Source organism: Staurois parvus, unplaced genomic scaffold (assembly GCF_062004578.1).
Source record: "Staurois parvus isolate SC_StPar_1 unplaced genomic scaffold, SC_StPar_1.0 ptg000320l, whole genome shotgun sequence".
In the NCBI taxonomy this organism is placed as follows: Eukaryota; Metazoa; Chordata; class Amphibia; order Anura; family Ranidae; genus Staurois; species Staurois parvus.
The window spans coordinates 693,953-717,063 of record NW_028318116.1 but is presented as its reverse complement, the minus strand read 5'-3'; the positions used below and the strand labels follow the sequence as shown (position 1 = coordinate 717,063).

General features: G+C 45.0%; 1 protein-coding gene across 1 annotated transcript in view; it reads right to left on the bottom strand.

Moving 5' to 3' along the window:
* Positions 1-23,111, bottom strand: part of LOC149457454 (membrane-spanning 4-domains subfamily A member 8-like) — a 46,912-nt gene that overhangs the window by 2,198 nt on the left and 21,603 nt on the right. The window contains exons 4-6 of the mRNA XM_089683671.1: positions 5,960-6,016; positions 5,738-5,881; positions 589-708 (exon numbers count right to left, since the gene is read on the bottom strand). Coding sequence (XP_089539797.1) covers positions 589-708; positions 5,738-5,881; positions 5,960-6,016 — 321 coding nt within the window. The remainder of the gene's footprint in view (positions 1-588; positions 709-5,737; positions 5,882-5,959; positions 6,017-23,111) is intronic.

The following is a 23,111-nucleotide window of genomic DNA, read 5'->3' as shown; positions in this document are numbered from 1 at the left end:
AGCTGAGCATGGAAGTTTTTTTTTTTTACCTTAAAGTAGTTGTAAACCCTTACATATACCCACTGAAGTGACTGGCCTTAGGTGAGACACACAGATTAAACATCATAAGTTATACCTGTTTATCTGAGTCTCCTCTCCTCTACAGCAGTTCAAAGTGCAGAATTTATATTGTTTGTCTGAGCTTTTAGAAAGTAAGGGGCGGATGAAATTACACTCTGAAGATCTGATTGAGAAAAGATCTAAGAGCTGATTGGAGGGACAACCCTCCCCCCCCCAATGCGCAGGAATAGAGCTAAGGCTGTCAATCACAGACTGTATGCTGGAGCTCCCTCCCTGCCATCTTTTTATTTTGGTTAGCGACAATTACACACTATCGAGGGATATGCTTTGTTCATATTTCATGTCAGAGATTTACAACCATTTTAATGCAGAGAATGCGTATAAAACCTTAGGTCTTTACAACTACTTTAATTCATATGTTGACTTTCAGAAAGTTTGAATAGAATGCTCCGAGGTCCAGTGGCACTAGCAGAAGCTTTTAACAAAAGCTAACTCTTGTGTTGTATAATGAAGCATAGAATTTCTTACCTCTTGTGTGTAATCCTCATTGGCAGTCAATGCTCTTTTTCCGATAAACAGCAGGTAAATGTACATTCCGAGCTGCCCCAGACAAGCAATAAATAGGAATGCCAAAGCTATCCCATGCAGCTGTTCAAAAATTGCATACTGTTAATTGCATGCTGACAATATATCCTGATAAAATCTGGTATCTATAGATACTATAGATATTTACTATAGATTTTTAAGTAAAAATGGGGCCTGGTGGAGCCCCTTGTTTCTTTTACAGTTGTGCTCAAAAGTTTGCATACCCTGGCAGAAATCATGACATGTTGGCATTGATATTGAAAATATGACTGATCATGCCAAAAAACGGTCTTTTATTTAAAGATGTTGATCATATGAAGCCATTTATTATCACATAGCTGTTTGACTCCTTTTTATATCATGAAAAGAACAGAAATCACCCAAATGGCCATGATCAAAAGTTTAAATAGCCTGGAATGTTTGGCCTTGGCACAGACACACAAGGTGATGCACAGGTTATAAAGGCAATTAAAGGTTAATTTCCCACATCTGTGGCTTTTTACATTGCAATTAGTGTGTGTCAATTAGTCAATGAGTTTGTTAGCGCTCACATGGATGCACTGAGCAGTCTAGATACTAAGTCATGGGGAGCAAAAAAGAACTGTCAAGAGACCGGCACAACAAAGTAATGGAACTTTATAAAGATGGAAAAGGATATAAAAAATCCAATGCCTTGTCACCAAGCAAGGGTCACGTAGACCAAGAAAGATTGCAGCCACAACTGCCAGAAGAATTGTTCAGGATACAAAGAAAACCCCACAGGTAACCTCAGGAGAAATGCAGGATGCTCTGGAAAAAGACAGTGTGGTTGTTTTGAAGGAGCACAATACAACAATACTGGATAAAAAATGAGCTGCATGGTCGAGTTGCCATAAAGAAGCCTTTACTGTGCCAATGCCACAAAAAAGCCCAGTGAGGCCTATCAAGGTGTTGTTGGGCATATTGTAACTGGGCTTTTTGGCATGATTAGTCATATTTTCAATATCGATGTTAAAATTTCACAATTTCTGCTAGGGTATTCAAACTCGTGAGCACAGTTGTATGTCCTGGACACTCCAGCAGAGATCTCCTTCCCAACTCTCTTCCTATCCATCTGGGAGCGCTGTATGTCTCGGCTCCTCCTGCTACATTCTTCACAAAATAAAAAAAATAAAATCTAAGGATGATGGAAAAACCTTTCCTAATGGGCACAACAGGTATACAGAGGTGGGAACTCAGCACAGAGATTTCAACAACAGAGTCAAGAAATAGAAGAAATTGTCTGATAGGCAAATTTTGTATTAAATCAGATTTTATCGGATTTGGTCTATATTTTTTAACACCATTAAATCACAACATGGTTTGTGGGTTTCTGTGGAAATTGTATATGCCATATTATATATATATTTTTATTTGCCATCTTTTTATTCTTTGAAAGTGGAGTTACCCTTTCAAGATGAAGTTTAGGTATGACATTTTCTCAGTGAATGCAAAGTGTACTCTGACTGGACGGCATGAAAATGTAATTGTCAGGGTTCTGTCCACAGCAGAGGTACTCAGAGACTTGGCATTCCTGCCAGTACTTTGCATGGCCGCAGAAATGCACGCTGGTGAAAATCTATGCGCATTGGCACACGGACGCAAGCCGAAAAACGCATGCGCATTGGCGCCACCTGTCTGCAGACACCATTCCAGTTCATCAACTGTGCTCCTGGGTGTACCTCTGACACGCACTCCTACAGGCGACCCATGCTAATTTGGGCTTGACTCCTTCTGTCCCATATCCAGGGGAGTCTGGAACTTAGCCGCAAGGGAAGCCCTCTCTCCATTGGCCTCTAGCACTAGGTATGTGATAGTAATGTTACCTCCCTCCTGTCCACTTCATCCAGTCAAAGGACACTTTGCATTCATTGAGAAAATACAATTAACAAAGTCAAATGTGGTGGAGTCAACAGACCACAGATATACTACCTATTCGGTACAATCCCTAAGATCAATAGCAGAGTAAAAAAGCCCTCATGATACCATGAGGAATAAAGTATGTGATTTTAAGTGCATCTCATGGAAACAAGTTGACAACAATGATTATATAATTTAAAACAATACTTGATTTATTGTTTGTACATATTAAAATCATGATGCAACATATAAACATAAAATGGTTATCTGTGGTTACACCTGAGATATATACAGTAGTTACGGTACATATAAAGCAGTGTAAGACATCAACGCATTTCGCAATAGTCATTTCTTCAGGATAAGCTCAGTGTTGTAAATATAGGTGTCATCCAGTGACAATATACAACAATAAATCCCAAGATCAAACCCGATGTCCAAACTATACATAAAAGCAAGGCTTAAAATGGATTATGTTAAATAGGGTAACATGTAGATTAGATTGAAGAGAGAAGAACAAAAAAGAAAAAAGGGGGTCCTGAGTAGGTTGTAAGGTACTAAGTGCCAGAGCAGCACTCCAAAAAACTTCACCAGAGGAAGGCACTACCATCCAATATAGTGACAGATGGCAAAACACACTTGTTTCAGGGCCAACATTTGGTACATAAGCTTCTTTAGTGCACTTTCAAATTAATGATGTCACTCCAAAAACGTGCAAAAAGCTTAAAAACACCATGCGGAAGCATCACTCAAGTGTGAACAGGATCTAATATGGTGCACATAATACCCTGACTCCACGGGCAAAAGGATGGGAGACTAATAAGGATGCTGGCAGAACTTTATGGCAATAGGTCGCAGCACATGAATGAAAAGTTGAGAACTATTTAATTTTTTAAAATACTTTTATATATATATAGTGTATATAAAATACTTTTATATATATAGTGTATATATATATATATATATACACACACACACACATACATACACAGTGGGAAAATAATTATTTGGTCCCCTGCAGATTTTGTACGTTTGCCCACTTATAAAGAAATGAAGGGTCTATAATTTTTATCATAGGTATATTTTAAATTATGGAGACAGAATATCAACCAAAAATCCAGTGAAAAGTCATAATACAAATGTTATAAATTGAGTTGCAGTTCAGTGAGTAAAATAAGTATTGGATCCCCAAGCAAAACATGACTTAGTACTTGGTGGAGAAACCCTTGTTGGCAAGCACAGAGGTAAGATGTTTCTTGTAGTTGGTTACCAGGTTTGCACACATCTCAGGAGTAGGGATGGGCTACATGTTGGAGCCCGCCACGCCCCACAATGCACTGGGCCCTGACAGTGCATTTTGATTGGTCAAAGCAATACACCTGACCACAGGTCAGGTGCAATGCTTTGGCCCATCACAGCATAGGATGATGTCACAACGGGGTGAGGTGAACCCCATCCCCTTTTGTTTTGACATTATGACAGTATTTAAGAACTGTCATCGGGGAGCCAATGTGGCGAGCAGAGCGGTTTTTGTTTTTTTTCGGGTAGCGGCAGGCATCATGAATGACGTTAGATCTACTTCGGTGGACATTTTTTTACATATTTATTTTTAATAAAGGGCTTGTCAAAGACTGTCTCTTGTCTTTTTTTACAGTACACTTTTTTTTGTGAATGGGTAGTGGTACCATGTACCGTACACTCATTCACATGGGGAAGGGGCGGGATCTGGGGGCCCACTTGTTAAAGGGGGCTTCCAGATTCCGATAAGCACCTGCCCACAGACCCCCACAACCACAGGCCACGTTTGTGGGGAAGAGGCCCTTATCCACATCACCATGGGGACAAGGTGCTTTGGGGGGTGCCCGCCCCAAAGCACCCCCCATGTTGAGGGCATGTGGCCTGGTATGGTTCGGTGGGGGGGGCTCACGTGTTCCCCCCCCCTTTCCTGACCTGCTGGGCTACAAGCTCAGATAAGGGCCTGGTATGACAGCTGAAACATGAATGTTTCACTGCTAAAATACCGCATGACTTAATAATAGAACTCATGCAGTATTTTAGTAACTGAGCGGTATCTTACCACATACTCAGATGCGGTAAGATACAGCTCAGTAAATTGTTTGTGCTCGGAGTTCAAGGTCAAACATTCAGTAGGTTCGGATGTTTGACCACAAACCGAACAGGGGGGTGTTTGGCCCAGGGATTTTGGTCCACTCTCCTTTACAAATCTTCTCTAAATCCTTAAGGTTTATTGGCTGCAGTTTTAGCTCCCTTCATAAATTTTCTATCGGATTAAGGTCTGGAAACTGGCTAGGCCACTCCATGACCTTAATGTGATTCTTCTCGAGCCACTCCTTTGTTGCCTTGGTGGTATGTTTTTTTCTTGTTTATCAGTATTTTATGCACCATCCTGAGGAAGTGGCTAGTGTGCCATGAAATGCGTTAACGGTGTTTTATAGTATTCTATGAGAAATAAATATTGAATCAATGAAGAATCCACTTCTCAGAGTCTCCTTCACATAAAGGGGCCTTTGTGACACCACTTTCCAATTTTTGGGGGCTTAAAGACTTCTCACTGCTATTTCATTTGTACTTTGAACTCTAGCTCTTTTGTGACAATTGAGAAGCTGTATAGAGCCATTAAAGCAGAGCTTCACCCCTAAAAGGAAGTTAGACTTTTCTGCATCCTCTAATTTGTTTCAGTTTTTTTTTTGGGGGGGGGGTGCTGGTATCTCGTTTTAAAAGATACCCACTCCTACTTCTGCCCAGATCACCTAGGTCAGCTGAGTGGAAGTTCGGCCCTCCCACCCTAAACCCCCACCTCCTTCATTCAGGTCCCAGGAGGCTGCAGGACCATTTACAAGGCAACACACATATGCTGTGAGAAGTCAGCTGTACAGCCACAAGCAGTCACAGCCAGCTTCCCACAGTTAGCATGGTGGCGCCAGTGACCCGAAGACCAGAGAAGAACTGGCCTGTATTTGTAGCTTTAACATCTTTTAATTTTTTTGGTGGGGGACGGAAGAACCTCTTTAACATGGAAATGTGTCATAGCAGACCCTTATTCTTGTATCTGTTCCTCCTGCAGCCTTGAGTTTACAACAGCTTGTCAACATTCAGTCCATTCATTCACAAGGTTTTTTGTGGGGTTTATAAGGAAGTGGAGGATACCTTTGTTTTTAATAAGATGCTTCACTCCTTTTTTACAGCTGGTACATACCTTAGCCACGTAGTCCCCAACCCAGCAAGGATGCCATGGTGGACAGCCATAACTATTAAGGTTATTCAAATCCATGCAGATTACAGAAAACTCTACTAAGGAGGTCAGGCAGCTGATGGTGGTTATAGCAAAGGTCCATTTTACCTGCATCAGGATATAAAAACTGTCAGACAGTAAAATAAAGCGCTCAAATTATCTGGATTATCTTCTGTGGTGACTCACCAGTGTTAGACTGGGCTTGATCTCAACAATAACACATAAGCTTCCTGAGACCAGATACTGCAGGAAAAAGAAAGCATATGTTACACAGGAATCTAAATATATATTTACACTATATACAGTAGACCTTCGATAGCTCTTAAATACATTTTTGATGGAACATTCACATTTTTACATTCCTACTTTTCCATATTTTTTATATTGTATCAAATGTAGAGATTAGCAACTAAACATTTGAGATGTAGAGATTGAAACTTGAGAAACTTGGGTATGACCAAACATTACAGTGTTAGGGGCTTAAAGGGCATGGTTACACAAAACCCAGGGTTTGGATATGTGCTGGGGGGGTGCTTTGAGGAGGGAGAGGGCTTATGCTTAAAAGGTGGAGAAGAGGGAGGGTCAGATATGTGCTGGGGGGGGGGGCTCTGGGAGGGTAGAGGACTTGTGCTAGAAGGTGGGGTGGAGGGGGGTCAGATATGTGCTGGGGGGGGGCTTTGGGATGGGAGAGGGCTTGTGCTAGAAGGTGGGGTGATTTCAGATACAAACACCCCTTCTAGCACAAGTCCTTTTCTATCCAAAAGCACCCCCCACCAAGCACATATCCCCACTTTCAAGTATACACCAGTCACTGTGCCCCCATCCCCTGCAAGTCTCCATCCATAATAAACAAATCAGCGCAGCTAATGCAGAGTGATGCCCCTCCTCCCCGGCCTTGTTCCGGCACAGAGCTCTGGGATTCAACACTCAATTCAACAAATCTCGGGATGGTCCAAGCAAATCCAGGTCAGTTGGGATGTATAAGCCCCTGAAAGTTAAAGACATGAAGCTCATTCATACTCTACAGCAGTGTTTCTCAACCTTTTTTCAGTCAAGGCACCCTTTCAAATTATGGACAGTCTCAAGGCACCCTTTCAAATTATGGACAGTCCCAAGGCACCATTTCAAATTACGGACAGTCCCGAGGAACCCTTTCAAAGGCGCGCTCCCAGCACAAAGACAGGTATGCAAATATGCGGCCCCATGGAAAAAAGCCCAGTTCTGTGAGGCCACACATTTGTGTGACATCGGTGTCAAGGGGTTAAGCATTTTCAACTTCCTGCTTGTAGTAGCTTCTTCTCTGTAAAGCAAGCTCTCAAGGAATATAAAAAGGTCTCTTTTGGGGCAGATTATAAGCTTCCTATTTCTATTGATATTTTGAGAAAACTTTGTTCCATCACCCACCTAGTTTGTTTTTCTTTTTATGAAGCCTTACTTTCCAAAACAGCTTTTGCTTTGGCCTTTTTTGCTGCATTCACAATATCAGAGCTAGTGCCAAAAATTTAAAAAGGTGGGTCAGGATTGTACGCAAATGATGTAGTTCTCTCCCACCCTAGTGCCTATATCTTGATAAGAAAATCCAAAACTGACCAATTGGGAAAAGGTCATTGGCCCAATCTACAAGCTTGTGAGGATCCTTTCATTTGCCCGGTTAAAATTAGGTCTTCAAGATTTCAAATTTTCGGCATATTCATTTCGAATTGGCGCAGCTATGGAAGCTGCTAGATTGGGCCTTGAAGATTCTATTATAAAACGGTTGGGTAGATGGGATTCTCAGAGTTTTAATTTATATATCCACCCTAACTTACCTCTTTAATTTTTCAAGTAATAAAATTTGCATTTGGACCGTTGGACATTCTTTTATTTATTGGACTAGTAAGAGAGCTTCCCAATGATGTTATTCTGAAAATCTTGGCATGCATCCTGACCATTTTCAGGTTTTTGGAAAGGAAAAAGAGATCTTCAGTGGTGTTATCTTTATTTTCATTTGTCTAGATTATTTCAACGGTGCCCTGCCCCTTCTGTTCTAATAATGCATTTAGGGGGGAATGATATAGCAAGACTTAAGACTCTAGATTTGTTATTTATAATAAAATATGACTTACGGCCAGTGTGGATTTGATTTAAATCAACTTGAGTTAAATCACAATTTAAATCAGGATTTTAATAACTAGTGAAAAAGCTTGATTTAAATCATAATTTTTATAGAGCAACTGTCATCTCTGTCCCGCAGCAGCTCCTCCTTTGACCCGCTGTTGACTTACCGACAGTCCCATTCACTTTAATGGGATGGCTAGTGATGTAGCAGTGATAACAAGGTGAGGGACGTGGCGGTAGCATGTGAGTGGATGATGGATCTACAATGACAGGTGTTCTATAAATGTAAGGAATCCGACTCATTCTTGCTGGTAGTTAGAATCTTTAATATTTACAAACCAAATGAAGGTTCCTTTTTTAGAATAATAAGCTGTCAGGTTAGTAAAACAGCGATATCAGAACCGATTTTAGGTTAATCACACATAGCTGGAGAACTACTCAGATTCTTTTATTTCATGTTTTTCATGCTGTGCAGAGCAATACAAAGCAGCATATTGGTGCTGACAGGTCAGCGGTCCGGACTTGATGACTGGCATGCTGAGGAGCCAATAGTGCACGCATACACTCCCTACCCGGAAATGCAAATCACATATATATATACATATATATATATATATATACAAGTGAGTTTGCACATCCCTGCCTCCCTGTAGCAGTACTTCTACTATAGGGCAGATGGGAAGCGGTTAAAGAATGGACATTTGTTAGGCTAACAACTAGCTGGATCTCTCAAGGAAAAATTCTAAATCAATAGAAGATCTCTATTTTTAGGGCTGGCTCACACCAGATGAAGTTAAGTGTGTTTTTTTCTGCATCAAAAATGCATGCACAGTGTTTTCCATGTATTCCAATGGTTCTAGTCCACACCAGTGCAGTCAGTTTCCAATGCAGAAAAAAAAAAAGAACAAGCTGACTTTTTCTGCACTGTACTGGAACACAGCAAAATGCCTCAAAAACTCACCAGAAGGGAGTATGGCGTGAACTGTAAGCAAAAATGCATCCAGAACACATCTAGAGTGCGTTTTTGTGGTGTGAACTGGCCTTTAAGTTGAAGAAAAAGAGAGGGGAAAAAAATTAACCAGAACGCATCAAATAAGCGTCAAAATAGCAGCAGAACGCATCAAAAACATGTAAAAAATACATAAAAACATGCATACAGAAACACATCCTGAATGCATCTGGAATACATTTCTATGGTATTAACTGACCCTTAAGTTAAGGAAAGAGAGAGGGGATAAAATGAACTGGAACGTATCAAAAACGGACCAGACGCTTAAAAAAGTGTGCATAAAAACACGCATCCGGAATGTGTTTCTATGGTGTGAACTGACCCTAAAGGCACAGCAGCAGGATAAACATTTTCCTACGCATAGTTAGCTTCCTATCTACAGTAGTAATGCTTCTGAAAATGTAGTCAGCCTTTCCTATGTAATAACAATTTGTTTTAGATACAGTGGGGACAGTGAGAACCCCTCTCAGGTATTTATTGGCATCCATCTCCCTTTTGTAGCGATTTCACCTCAATATCTGTAAGGACAGGACGTTGGTGGGCAATCTCCCCAATGGGTAATCACTTCGAGTAGAGTGAGGAAGGATTAGAACCTCAGACAATGTTTTTAATTACTGTGTCAATTACACCAAGCTGGTGTAAAAGTTTTTTGTATTGTTGTTTATGTCCTTTTTGGAGAGATTTCTCCTCATTTCCTATTCACTTGAAATTAGGGAAAATCTTTCCAGTTTCAGTATAAACCAGACAGAGGTTCTAACTTTTCTTCCCAAAAATAAGGTTTTGACTTTAGTTCCACTTCAAGATCAAAACTTACTATTATATGAAAGGACTCCAATTCCAGAGATAATCCATGTTCTACAATGTATGGTCATGGCCAGCCATGCGATCGCCCCTAGGATGTTGTATTGTGCTGCTTAGCCTAGAGAAGTGTCAATGAGTACATAACATACAGTATACTGCTCTACACCTTCTACTGCCCTCTAGAGCATGGTTTCTGAACGTATTCCCTACAAGTAGCTTATTACAGGGTTCTTGTTAGATATAGTGAATAGGATATCAACCTAAAGCGGTATTAAAACCCAAAACAAAGACTTGATATATTATAGCTTGTTAATTCTTAGGTATAGTGACTGTATTCATTTTTGGGGGCTTTTTTCCTTTTTGCATACACCGACACCATTCCTGGGGGTTATTATTGTGGTCACTGACACCAATTTTGGGGATTATTATTGTGGTGACTGACAACAATGCTGAGAGTTATTATTGCTTCCACTGACACCAGTGCTCCAGGTTGTCATTGTGGTCACTAACACCAGTGCTCTGGGTTATTATTGTGGTCACTAACACCAGTGCTCCAGGTTATTATTGTGGTCATTGACAAAATAATTTTTATGGACTCTTTAATGACTGGCATAGTATCACTGGATTGGCGCAAGGCCAATGTGGTGCCTATATTTAAAAAGGCATCAAAATATTTACCAAGTAATTATAGACCTGTTAGTTTACCTTCTATAGTTGGGAAGATACTGGAGAGTTTAATAAAAGACCACAGAGATGAGTTCTTGCTGGAAAAAAATATTTTAAGCAACAGACAGCATGGGTTCATGAAAGTTGTCAAACAAATCTGATTTCTTTTTATGAGGAGGTGAGCAAAACCTTGGACAGAGAGGTGGTGATGGATGCGGTATACTTGGACAGAGGGGTGGCGGTGGACATGGTATACTTGGGTTTTGCAAAAGCGTTTGACACAGTTCCCCACACATGGCTAATGTGTAAGGTAAAGTCTACAGGCTTTGAAAAATCTGTATGTAAATGGATAGAAAACTGGCTAAAAGATTGTTTTCAGAGAGTAGTGGTTAATGGTTCATACTCTGAATGATGGTCTAGGGTTGTCAGTGGTGTACCCCAAGGTTCAATGTTGGGACCCTTACTTTTTAATATATATTAATATATACCAAGCTGTGCAGTGGAATAACGTCCTTACAGGCCGACCTCAATGCACTGTTTAATTGGGCAACTATGTGGCAAATGAGGTTTAATGTTGATAAATGTAAGGTTCTGCACTTGGGCACTAAGAATATGCATGCATCATACATACTAGGTGGGTTACAACTGGGGGAATCAATGGTGGAGAAGGATCTGAGAGTTCTGGTAGATCACAAGCTTTATAATGGCATGCAATGCCAAGCTGCGGTTTCTAAAGTGAGCAAAATCCTCTCTTGTATTATTATTATTGTACAGGATTTATATAGGGCCAACAGTTTGCTCAGCGCTTTACAATAAAACGAGAGAAAATACAGCAACAATACAGTTCAATACAAGTGGGTTGGGAGGGCCCTGCTTCTTGGTGCTTACAATCTAAGAAAAAGGGGCTAGTGGTACAAAAGGTAGTAACTGTGGGGGATGGACTGGTAGGAGGAGTAGAAGATTCCATTATTATCCAAGGGCAGGATAGGCTTCCCTGAAGAGACAGGTTTTCAGAGATTGCCTAGAAGAGAGCAGAGTAGAAGATAGTCTGATAAATTGAGGTAGAGAGTTCCAGAGGATGGGGGAAGCTCTGGAGATGAGCATGGGAGGAGACAAGGGAGCTTGAGAGCAGGAGGTTGTGCGAGGAGCAGAGAGTACGGTTTGGGTGATATTTGGAGAAAAGATTGGTGATATAATTTGGGGCAGAGTTATAAATGGCTTTATATGTTATTGGTAATGTTTTGAATTTTATCTGTTGGGCAATGGGAAGACAGTGGGGGGATTGGCAGAGAGGGGTGGTAGATACGGAACGATTAGTAAGGTGGATGAGTCTGGCAGCAGCATTCATGATAGACTGAAGAGGGGATAGCCTGTGATGAAGTAGGCCAATGAGGAGGGAGTTACAATAGTCAAGGTGAGAGATAACAAGGGAGTGAATAAGTTGCTTAGTAGTTTCAGAGGTTAAGAACGGGCGTATCTTGGAGATGTTGCAGAGGTGAAGTCTACAAGATTTGGACAGTGATTGGATTTCGGACTGAAAGGAGAGATGGGAGTCTAGGATTACACCTAGCACCCTGGCATGAGGGGAGGGACTGATGACTGTGTTATTGATCTTGATGGAGAAGTCAGGGGAGGGAGCACGGGCTGGAGGGAGTACTAAGAGCTCAGTTTTGGAAAGGTTGAGTTTGAGGAAGTGGAGTGACATCCATGCCGATATGTCACTTATCAGGTTAGTAATGCGAGAGGAGACTGAAGGGGTGAGGTGAGGAGTAGAAAGATAGATTTGTGTGTCATCAGCATAGAGATGGTACTTAAAGCCATGGGAGTTTATCAAGTCACTAAGGGAGGAGGTGTAGATGGAGAAGAGTAGGGGTCCAAGGACAGAATCTTGAGGGACCCCTACAGAAAGAGGGAGTGGAGAGGAGGAGCCAGAGCTATAGGTAACGCTGAAGGAGCACAGCGATAGGTAGGAGGAAAACCAGGAGAGAGCAGAGTCTCGGAGGCCAAGAGAGTGGAGTTTTTTGACGAGGAGGAGATGGTCAACAGTATCAAAAGCCGCAGAGAGGTCAAGTAGTAAGAATACAGAGTAGTGGCCATTGGTTTTAGCAGTTAGTAGATCATTCATGAGTTTTAGTAGGGCAGTTTCAGTGGAGTGGAGTGAGCGAAAGCCAGACTGTACAGGGTCAAGAAGGTTGTTGTCAGTGAGATAGGATCTCAGGCGATTGTAGACTAAGCGTTCTAAGAGTTTAGAGGTAAATGGTAGCAGGGACATGGGTCTTAAGTTGTTAAGGTTGGTGGGATCCAGGGAGGGCTTTTAAAGTATGGGAGTGATGTGCGCATGCTTTAGAGGGGAGGGGAAGGCACTGTTAGAGAGGGAGAGATTGAAGATGTGAGTGAGGGAGCCTAGGATAGAAGAAGAGGGTCACCGTAGTAGTTGTGAAGGGACAGGATCCAGGGGGCAGGTAGTTAGACGGGCTTCTGAGAAAACCTCTTCAGTAGTAGCAAGGTCAAAAGAGGAAAGTGTTGAGGGAGGTTTAGTATAAGGTATGCTAAGTGGGATGGATGTCTATGTAGTGGAGATGCCCCTACGAATTGCATCAATCTTGTTTTTGAAATTATTCGCAATCCTGTAAGCAGCAACTGAGGTACTGGGTGGAGGTAGGTGGAGAAAGTAGAGAGTTAAAAGTAGAGAAGACAAGGACTGGATGACAAGCTATTGATGAGAGTGACAAAGTAGGCTTGTTTGGCAGCATGGAGGGAGGAATTGTTTGTTAAGAAAGCTGATTTACAGTTGTGTTCAAAATAATAGCAGTCAGACATCACTAACCTGATCATTCACTGTTTTTGGTAGAAATGATATTTCTACATGGCAAATAATTTACTAGCAGGTGTACTAGAGTAATAGAAGTCCAACAGACCCAACATTCATGACATGCATGCTGCTGATTCTGTGTAATTGAATCACTAATTGAAAGGGGCATGTTCAAAATAATAGCAGTGTGGAGTTCTATTAGTACATTCTGGTTACAGTGCATTTCTCTCTGAAATTCTGAGGAAAATGGGTCGTTCCAGACATTGTTCAGAAGAACAGTGTACCTTGATTAAAAAGTTGATTGGAGAGGGGAAAACATATAAAGAAGTGCAGAAAATGATAGGCTGCTCAGCTAAAATGATCGCAAATGCTTTAAAATGACAATCAAAACCTAAAAGACGTGGAAGAAAGCGAAAAGCTACCATTCGAATGGATAGAAGAATAGCCAAAATGGCAAGGACTCAGCCAACAATCAGCTCCAGGAAGATCAAAGAAGGTCTAAAGTTACCTGTGAGTACTGTTACAATTAGAAGACGCCTATGTGAAGCCAAGCTATCTGCAAGAAGCCCCCGTGAAGTCCCACTGTTGAAAAAAAGACATGCGCTGAAGAGGTTACAATTTGCCAAGGAGCACATTGACTGGCCTAAAGTGAAATGGCGCAACATTTTGTGGACTGATGAAAGTAAGATTGTTCTTTTTGGGTCTAGTGGCTGGAGACAGTTTGTCAGACGACCCCCAAACACTGAATTCAAGCCACAGTACACTGTCAAGACAGTGAAGCATGGTTGCGCAAGCATCATGATATGGGGATGTATCTCATACTACGGTGTTGGGCCTATTTATCGCATACCAGGGATCATGGATCAGTTTGAATACATCAGAATACATGACGAGGTCATGCTGCCTTATGCTGAAGAGGAAATGCCCTTGAAATGGGTGTTCCAACAAGACAATTACTCTACTACACCTGCTAGTAAATTATTTGGCATGTAGAAATATAATTTCTACCAAAAACAGTGATTGATCAGGTTAGTGATGTCTGACTGCTATTATTTTGAACACAACTGTAATTTTACCCCACTTAAACAAACAAACTCAAAGTCCCAAAAGCAAAGTGTCCAAAATCTCAAATAAAAACCCAAAAATGTCCAAAGTGATATCCAAATCTTGATGGATAGGTGCTCACTACTCCAAAATGAAGATGAAGATAAATCTCAGACGTTCTTCATATACCTCAAAAAAAGCAAAATCTAGACATAGTGTATTATCTTAGGTAACACAAATATAGTGCCACGCGTGCAGCATGCAAAACACTATAGTGTCACAGCAATCGTGTAAAAGATACTCAGTAGATATCACTGCAAACCATATAAAAAGTGCATAATTACCCTAAATAAAGTAATATCAGCATGTGATCAACCAATGTGCATGGAATATCCTCAAAACTGGCATCCTCTTGTTCCTTTGGACTTCACAAACAGACCAGGAATCAGTATGTGAATCAAAATAGTATATAAATTTTATTGTAGCCACTTACATTAAAAACTGGTAAAAATGGCTTCCTGCTCCTAGCGACAAGTGTATAATCACATTGTGGCATCAAATGGTCTCCCGATCACCAGGGAGTTACACCGCCACAATCCTTCCCACCACTGTCAATTCAGCTCTGGAGGAGTGCCAGGAGTACACCGCGAGTCCCAGGAATGCCAAAACACAAGCGCTCCAGAATCCAAAATGGCCACCACGGCACTTCCGGGAACGTCAATACGTCACGTGCCCTGGACGCGTTTCATCACTTCCGGACTTTGTCAAGGATTGTGGCGGTGTAACTCCCCGGTGATCGGGAGACCATTTGATGCCACAATGTGGTAATGGTTAGTATTGTGGTCACAGACATTAATGCTGGGGGCCATTATTGTGGTCACTGACACCAATGCTGGGGGTTATTACTGCGGTCACTGACACCAATAGCAAAGGTTATTATTGCGGTCACTGACACTAATGCTAGGGGGCTATTACTGTGGTCACTGACACCAATATTGGGAAATTTTATTCTGGCCACTGACACCAATGTTGGGGGTTATTACTGTGGTCTGTGACACCAGTGTTGGGGGTTAGTATTATGATCACTGACACCAATGTTGGGGTTATTACTGTGGTCTATAACATCAGTGTTGGGGACATTTTTGTGGTCAGTGACACCAATGTTGAGGGTTATTGCAGTGGTCACTGACATTAGTATTGTGGTCACTGAAAGCAATGTTGGGGGTTATTACTGACACCAACTTCCTCCTCAGTGTGCATTGCATTTTCAGGCTTTGATATTTCTTACAGCTTGTTCATTTAGAATGGCCTGCCTTCCCTGACACACCATATCCCAGGAAGACAATGCTGCTATGGAGCAGACCTCTGGTGTCTTCAAGCTGACCACCACTGCTGTAGGACATATTATTTCGGATATGTCCGCCTGGGACAACCCCCTGCTAGCTCCAAACAACTGGTAGTGCCTAGACGGTTCAGGTTCCCGCTACTCCAGATAGCCCATGACATTCCAGTAGCTGGCAACCTGGGTAAGAGGAGAACAGAGCAGCGGCTGAGCCAAGCCTTCTACTGGCCAGGTATCTCCCAGGCTGTCGCTCACTACTGACAAACCTGTGACACCTGTCAGAGGAAGGGACGCCCAGGGGACCACCCCAAGGCCCCGCTCCGCCCCTTACCCATCATTGAGGAGCCCTTTCAGCGGGTAGCTGTAGATATCCTCGGACCCCTGGCCCAGCCCAGTAAGTCTGGAGAGCGGTACATCCTCACGGTGGTGGATTACACCACCCGCTACCCCGAGGCTGTCCCTCTGTCCAGCATCTCCGCCCCTAAGGTGGCCGAGGCCCTATTCACAGTCTTTTCCCAGGTGGGTTTCCTCAGCGAGATCTTGACCGACCAGGTTACCCAGTTCATGTCCGAGGTGGTCTCTGGCGCACGTGCGGGGTATGGGCGATCCGGACCACTCCCTATCACCCATGCTGAGGTCCTTCTTTGATGGGGAGGCAGATTGCTAGAAGCTCCTCCCTCACCTGCTGTTTGCATACCGGGAGGTACCGCAAGAGTCAACGGGGTTCTCCCCCTTTCAACTCCTGTACAGGCGGAAGGTCCGCGGTCCCCTATCCCTGCTCTGGGAGCATTGGGAAGAGCAGATAGAGGACACAGGTACCCCCGTTGTCCCCTACGTTCTTGAGCTGTGGGGGCGACTCACCCGCCTGGTTGCCACGGCCCGCGGCCACCTCCGGGTGGCCCAGACGCGCCAGAAGGTATGGTACAACCGCAAGGCACGCGGTCGTGAGTTCACTGAAGGGCAGCAGGTGCTCAAGATAGTCCCCAACCCCCAGAACAAGCTCCAGCACACCTGGGAAGGACCATAGAAGGGCCTTCGCAAGTTAGACGAGACTAGTTACGTCATTAGTCTCGATGCCTGCGACCGCCAGCAGCGCACAGTTCACTTCAACATGTTGAAAGAGTACCATGACCGGACTCTGCCTGGGCTAGCCGTCTGCCCCGCCTCCACAGGCGAAGCAGATGAGGGAGCCCTGCCCGACTTCTTACAAGCCACCAAGGTCACCACCCCCCTAGATCAGATCCTCATGAGGGCTCGGCTGAGCTCCCGCCAGACGGCCCAGATGCGGACCGTGCTAGCGGACCGGGCCGTTGCCTTTTCGGCCACCCCGGGCCGCACTAGATTAGCCCTCCACCACTGGGAGACTCACAGTCAGAAGCCCATCCAGCAGGCCCGATACCGAGTCCCCGAATCCGTGAAGTGGCCATCCAGGCAGAGCTCTCAGAGATGCTCCAGCTGGGCATCATCCGACCCTCCCGCAGTCCCTGGGCCTTCCCGGTGGTGCTCGTTCCGAAGAAGGATGGGAGCACCCGCTCTTGCGTGGACTACCGGAGGTTGAATGACTACACCGTCAGTGACGCCTATCCCATGCCCCGCATAGACGACCTGCTGGACCGTCTAGCCGGGGCCCAATACGTTAGCACCCTAGACCTCAGCAAGGGCTACTGGCAAATTGCCTCGTTCGGCCTGTACGAATTCCAAGTCATACCCTTTGGCATGAAAAACACCTCCTCCACCTTTCAACGGGTCATGGACCAGCTACTAGGGGGATGCCAAGAGTTAGCGTGCACCTACCTAGATGACATAGCCATCTTCAGCGACACATGGGAGGAGCACCTGGCCCACGTGGGGGCCATCCTGGACCGCATCTGCAGAGCCGGGCTGACAGTGAGACCAGACAAATGCCAGTTGGGAATGGCTGAGGTACAGTACCTCGGGCACAGAGTAGGGGGGGAGACACTGAAACCTGAGCCAGCCCAGGTCCAAGCCATTTATGACTGGCCCACCCCCCCAGACCAAGAAACAAGTGATGGCATTCCTCGGCACAGCCGGCTATTACCATAAATTTGTACCCAATTTTAGCTCCACGGCCCCTGACCAACCTGACCCGGAAGAACAGTCCCGGGATGGTGAACTGGACCTCGGCCTGTGAATCCGCCTTCCGTGACCTCAAATCCGCCCTGGCAAGCAACCCCGTCCTGGCCACCCCTGACCACAGCAGGCACTTCCTTGTGCAGACAGACGCCTCCACCTATGGCCTAGGGGCTGTCCTCAGCCAAGTCAACGAGGCTGGGGAGGAACATCCCATCACATTCCTCAGCCGCAAACTACTGGACCAGGAAGTTGCCTATTCTACGGTGGAGAAGGAATGTCTGGCCATAGTCTGGGACCTAAAGAAACTACAGCCTTACCTGTACGGCCGGGAGTTCACCATCGTCACCGATCACAACCCCCTCACATGGCTGAACAGGGTGTCCGGGGACAATGGGCGCCTCCTTCGGTGAAGCCTCGCCCTCCAGCCCTACAATTTCACCATTCGATATACAGTAGACGGGGAAGCCATCACCAAAATGCAGATGGCCTTTCCTGCCAACAAGATCCACAGTAGCTAGGCTAGGGCCCACAGGTGCCTTCAAGGGAACCCGGTTGGGTCCCCCCTTGCCGGCACTTGTGAAATGGAGGGGGAAGGAGTGTCACGGTATAGGGGCCCTGCCAATTATTAATTCTGCTTAATCCTCTCATTAATCCCTTGTGCCAAACATCCCCAGATTTAATTACTGTATGTCCTCCGTGTCATCCGGCCAAATGGCCCAGTTTCAATTACCGTAGTTCCCTCCTCCCTGCCAGCTTGCTAAATGTCCACAAATTTCATTAAACTATTTTCTCCACCAGGTCACCTTGATGTCCCCAGGGGCCCAGCATCACCCTGGCCCCCCTCACTGTTGTCCCCTGTCTCCAGCCTGTTTCTCTCCCCGTTGCCAAATGGCCCCCCTCCACCTCTCATCGTGCCGTGCAGGACGAGAGGTGTGGCTTTCACCACCCCTGCCACTATCTTCTCCTCCTCCGGTGCGGCCAGAGAGGAGAGAGTAGCAAGGTTCACACCTCTCCGTGGAGAGGTGCAAACCTCCTGTGGGGATGTTCCGGGCTGTGGCGTCAGACTGACGCCACCCCAGCCCTGTCATCCGCAGCGCGGGCACGGGAAGTTCCCGCGCTTGCGGATGTCCCTGGAAAAAGGCCGTGCTCACGAGAAGGGCGGCCCGTGTCCAGGGGGTGTGCCCCGGTTGCCAAGACAACCTTAAGAAGCTGATGCCAGGTGCAGCCACCGATGGAGCCCAGCTGCAATGGGACCCTCGTGGCCAGACTCTGCCAAGACCCCCAGCTAAGAGGGGGACTGCATCCAAGCCCTGCCTGAGGCCCCAGTCTAGGGGGATCACCTGCCAGTTTCCTCAGACCCCAGTCTAGGGGGATTGCCTGCCAGTTGCCGGAGACCCCAGTCCAGGGGAGAGATTGCCTGCCAGCTGCCTGAGACCCCAGTCCAGGGGAGAGATTGGCTGCCAGCTGCCTGAGACCCCAGTCCAGGGGGGAGATTGCCTGCCAGCTGCCTGAGACCCCAGTCCAGAGGGGAGATTTCCTGCCAGCTGCCTGAGACCCAGTCCAGGGGGGAGATTGCCTGCCAGCTGCCTGAGACCCAGTCCAGGGGGGAGATTGCCTGCCAGCTGCCCGAGACCCCAGTCCAGGGGAGAGATAGCCTGCCAGCTGCCTGAGACCGCAGCCCAAAAGGAGAGACCACCCACCTATGCCGGACCCCAACAGGTACTTGTGTCTTACTTGCTATCCCTGGGAGACCAGGCACCCTGTCGGATCCGTGAGCATATGCTTTCCCCTGTTTTACCTGAACTGTTCCTGTGATGCCCCCCTACCCCCCCCCCCCGTTGGATTACAATCAGCTATATAGACTTTTCCTTTGCTCTCGGTACTGGACTACACAAGTTTTAGCCCCTCCTTGCTGCCCCTTACTGGCGAGGTCACCCCCCCCCCGCAATCCCTCCATTGAGTGACCGTCATCTTTTGTCTCAATAAAGCTTTGCGCGTTTGCCATCTACTCTGTGTGTTCTGTCCTGCCTACCCTCCGTCACAGTAGGGTATACATTTTTCATGGTTCTTTTCTTTAGAGCACTTTTTTAGGAGCTATTGGCCACTTTTTCGCTGAGTATTTCAGTCCGCTGTCAGCTGAAAATGGGTCACAGGAGTGCAGAACGAACTACACTCCTGTGATCCACAGGAGAAGTACAGCCAAAAAATCTTTGGCTGTACTTCTCCTTTAACATTTTTTGCATAAAGTTCCCTTTTTCTACCACAAGATGGAGCTCTGTGGACTTAGAGATTCTGATCCATTCTCAGCTAGGGCAATGAACCCTGGAAAATGTAGTTCGGTCCAGAAAAGACTCAATTACTATTACAGACAGAGGAAACTACAAGACGCAGCATGCCTGGAAGCAGGAGGGGACAGATAAATAGAAAAGCCCAGGAAAGCACTGGGCAGTTGGGAGATAGGTGGCGGTGTGTGTACAGGGGAAGGTAGAGATAGAGCTGAGGAGATTTTGCGCTGCATTGGAACCAGGGCCTGCCAGGTCTGGAGAATGAAGAGAGCGGCCAAACCCACTGGACAAAGCTAGAGTCTGTTTGTCCTTATCTGCCATGGTTGAGTTCCATCCAGAGGCCCTAACACTGAAGTCGTCAGGCATCCAGAACAACCGACCCAGACTTGCTGAGTGCTGCTGCTACTGCTGCTTCTAAAAAAAAAGGGAGGGGTTCCATCAGGGTTTACTCCTGTATTGCAGAAGCCATCATTCATCGGACAGCTACTGGAAGCTGTCTGAGAACCAACAGCTTAAAGTGGCCCCCCAACCTAGGAAAGGAAGCCTTTTTCTACAGATACAGTGAAGCTGGTGAATGGATTACAGCCCTTTCTAATAATACATCAACTGACTCACCAGGAGAGCGTTATTTTCAGTTATCTTTATCGACACCTCCCAACTGCCTACGGCAGCACATTTACAGTCCTGTTGGCCAGAATTTATGACAAATAATCATCCCCATAGCTCTGAGTGTTAATCCTTTCCTGGCCACTCTTTCCATCAGTGCTCTCAGGAGTTGATTGTCGCTGTACTGACTTACCATTTGCAAAGATCCCACCTTTCTTTCTTGTCCAACAAGTGTGCCTTCAAGGGCCCCAACATAGCCAGCAGAATATTTACCTTAAAGACTGTACTTAAATCTCCTTCTATTGAGCATAATCTACCACCTATTCATATTTCTCAGTTTTCAAAAAGCCTAGCTTCCTCACCCCAAGTGACCATATGCAACTTAGCCATTATCTTCATTGGTACCAATCTGTTGCTGCCCTATGCTGCTCATTTAGTGAGGAAAGCTACAGTTTATTCTGGTCCAGTCTGAACTTAAAAGAGAAGTAGGGGGTTGTTTTATTCCCCAAAATTATACTTACTTAAGTGGATGCAGTATCAGTTTGATGCTGCATCTGTCCCCCTCTGGCTCCAAGCGTGAGAACTCAGTGATCCCATGACCGCTGATCACTGAGTTCTCACAGCCACTCTGAGCAAAGAGCGGTCAGAATCAGTCACCACTGTTTGCTCTGCCCCCTCATGGTCACTGGAGGACTGGGCTATAGATGGGACAGGAGCGGTTGGCTCAGGTTCTCAGCAGTTCACTGAGAGGCTGAACCAGGTGCCGCTCCAGACTCTGGGGTGGATCCCGACTTTAAAGTCGGGATCTTTTCCCAGGCTGGACCTGCTGAGTGACGTCAGCTGGCAGCAGGGCTTCAGCCCTCATTCAGCTGAAAATGGGTCACAGGAGTGCAGTTTGTTCTGCACTCCTGTGACCCATTTTCAGCTGAATGAGGACTGAAGCTCTGCTGATGGCTGCGATCACTCAGCAGGTCCATGCTGGGGAAAGATCCCAACTTTAAAGACTTTCAGCTGTACTTCTCCTTTAAGGTAGCACTCTAACCTTAATTGGAGTTTTACAATAGTGTGTGCTGCAAAGTGTTTCTCACTGTTATATGCTGTTTGTTTGAAATTTATCTGGTAATATTTCTCATTTTTACCACGAGGTCTCGAGTCTCATTTCAGGGTTCCCCGAAGGCATTAGCAAACCTTATTAATCTATACCTATTGAGGAATATACCCTAGGACTCAATGGTGCTGAGTTCTCTGCCAAGGTGAAGGTAAGAACAGAGGTCCCGACATAATCAAGGGCTCCTGTGGGGGTAGCACTACATGTATCTTAGGTGGAGGAATATACTTTTAAAATATACCATCGGCTGGATGCACAAAAAACAAAACATTAGGGCTGTTCATTTTTGGGGGTGAGGGTTAAAGGTATATTACATTCCAACTAGGAGAAACAGTACAACTAAATAATTCTGTTACTGCAGATATTGAACCTAACCTGGTCATATTGTAGTAGCTTTTCCAAATGTTACTTAGCCCGGGTTCACACTTGTGCGGTGCAGCATATCACATGTGATTTGCACAGGGACCGCACTGAATTCCTGTACAAATCACATGCAAATTCTGTGCGGTGCGAATTGAGCCATACATTTTGTATGGTTCAAATCGCACTGCATCCACACCAAAAAGGTGCAGGACTCATTTTTTGGTTCGCACTAGAATCAGATCGCATGGGTATTCACACCCATGTGATCCAATTCTGCACATCACACCGCGTTTTGCGGACCAATTTCAGGGTGTTAACATACACACCTGCAGCATGAACGGCGTGCAATTGTGATGTGGTGCGGAATTCGCACAGAAACCATTGCGAATTCCACACTGCATCAGTGTGAACCCAGGCTTAGTGTCGCCTTTCATCAAGTGATTCAGTATAATTGAAGCCAATAAGGAAAGTTTAGCCATTTCAAAGCAATAAAAAAGGGTGGCACAGCTGGCAATTACCTGAATGACCCTTGAGATGAAGTATCCAGTGTTATCATGACGTGGGTGGTATATTATACAAGGTTTAGCAAACAGACATTTTTACAAGGCATCAGGGTCAAAGAGAGTTGCATAACTAATGTAATAATGATATACAGTCAGGTCCATAAATATTGGGACATCGACACAATTCTAACATTTTTGGCTCTATACACCACCACAATGGATTTGAAATGAAACGAACAAGATGTGCTTTAACTGCAGACTGTCAGCTTTAATTTGAGGGTATTTACATCCAAATCAGGTGAACGGTGTAGGAATTACAACAGTTTGCATATGTGCCTCCCACTAGTTAAGGCACCAAAAGTAATGGGACAGAATAATAATCATAAATCAAACTTTCACTTTTTAATACTTGGTTGCAAATCCTTTGCAGTCAATTACAGCCTGAAGTCTGGAATGCATAGACAATAGACATCACCAGACGCTGGGATTCATCCCTGGTGATGTTCTGCCAGGCCTCTACTGCAACTGTCTTCAGTTCCTGCTTGTTCTTGGGGCATTTTCCCTTCAGTTTTGTCTTCAGTAAGTGAAATGCATGCTCAATCGGATTC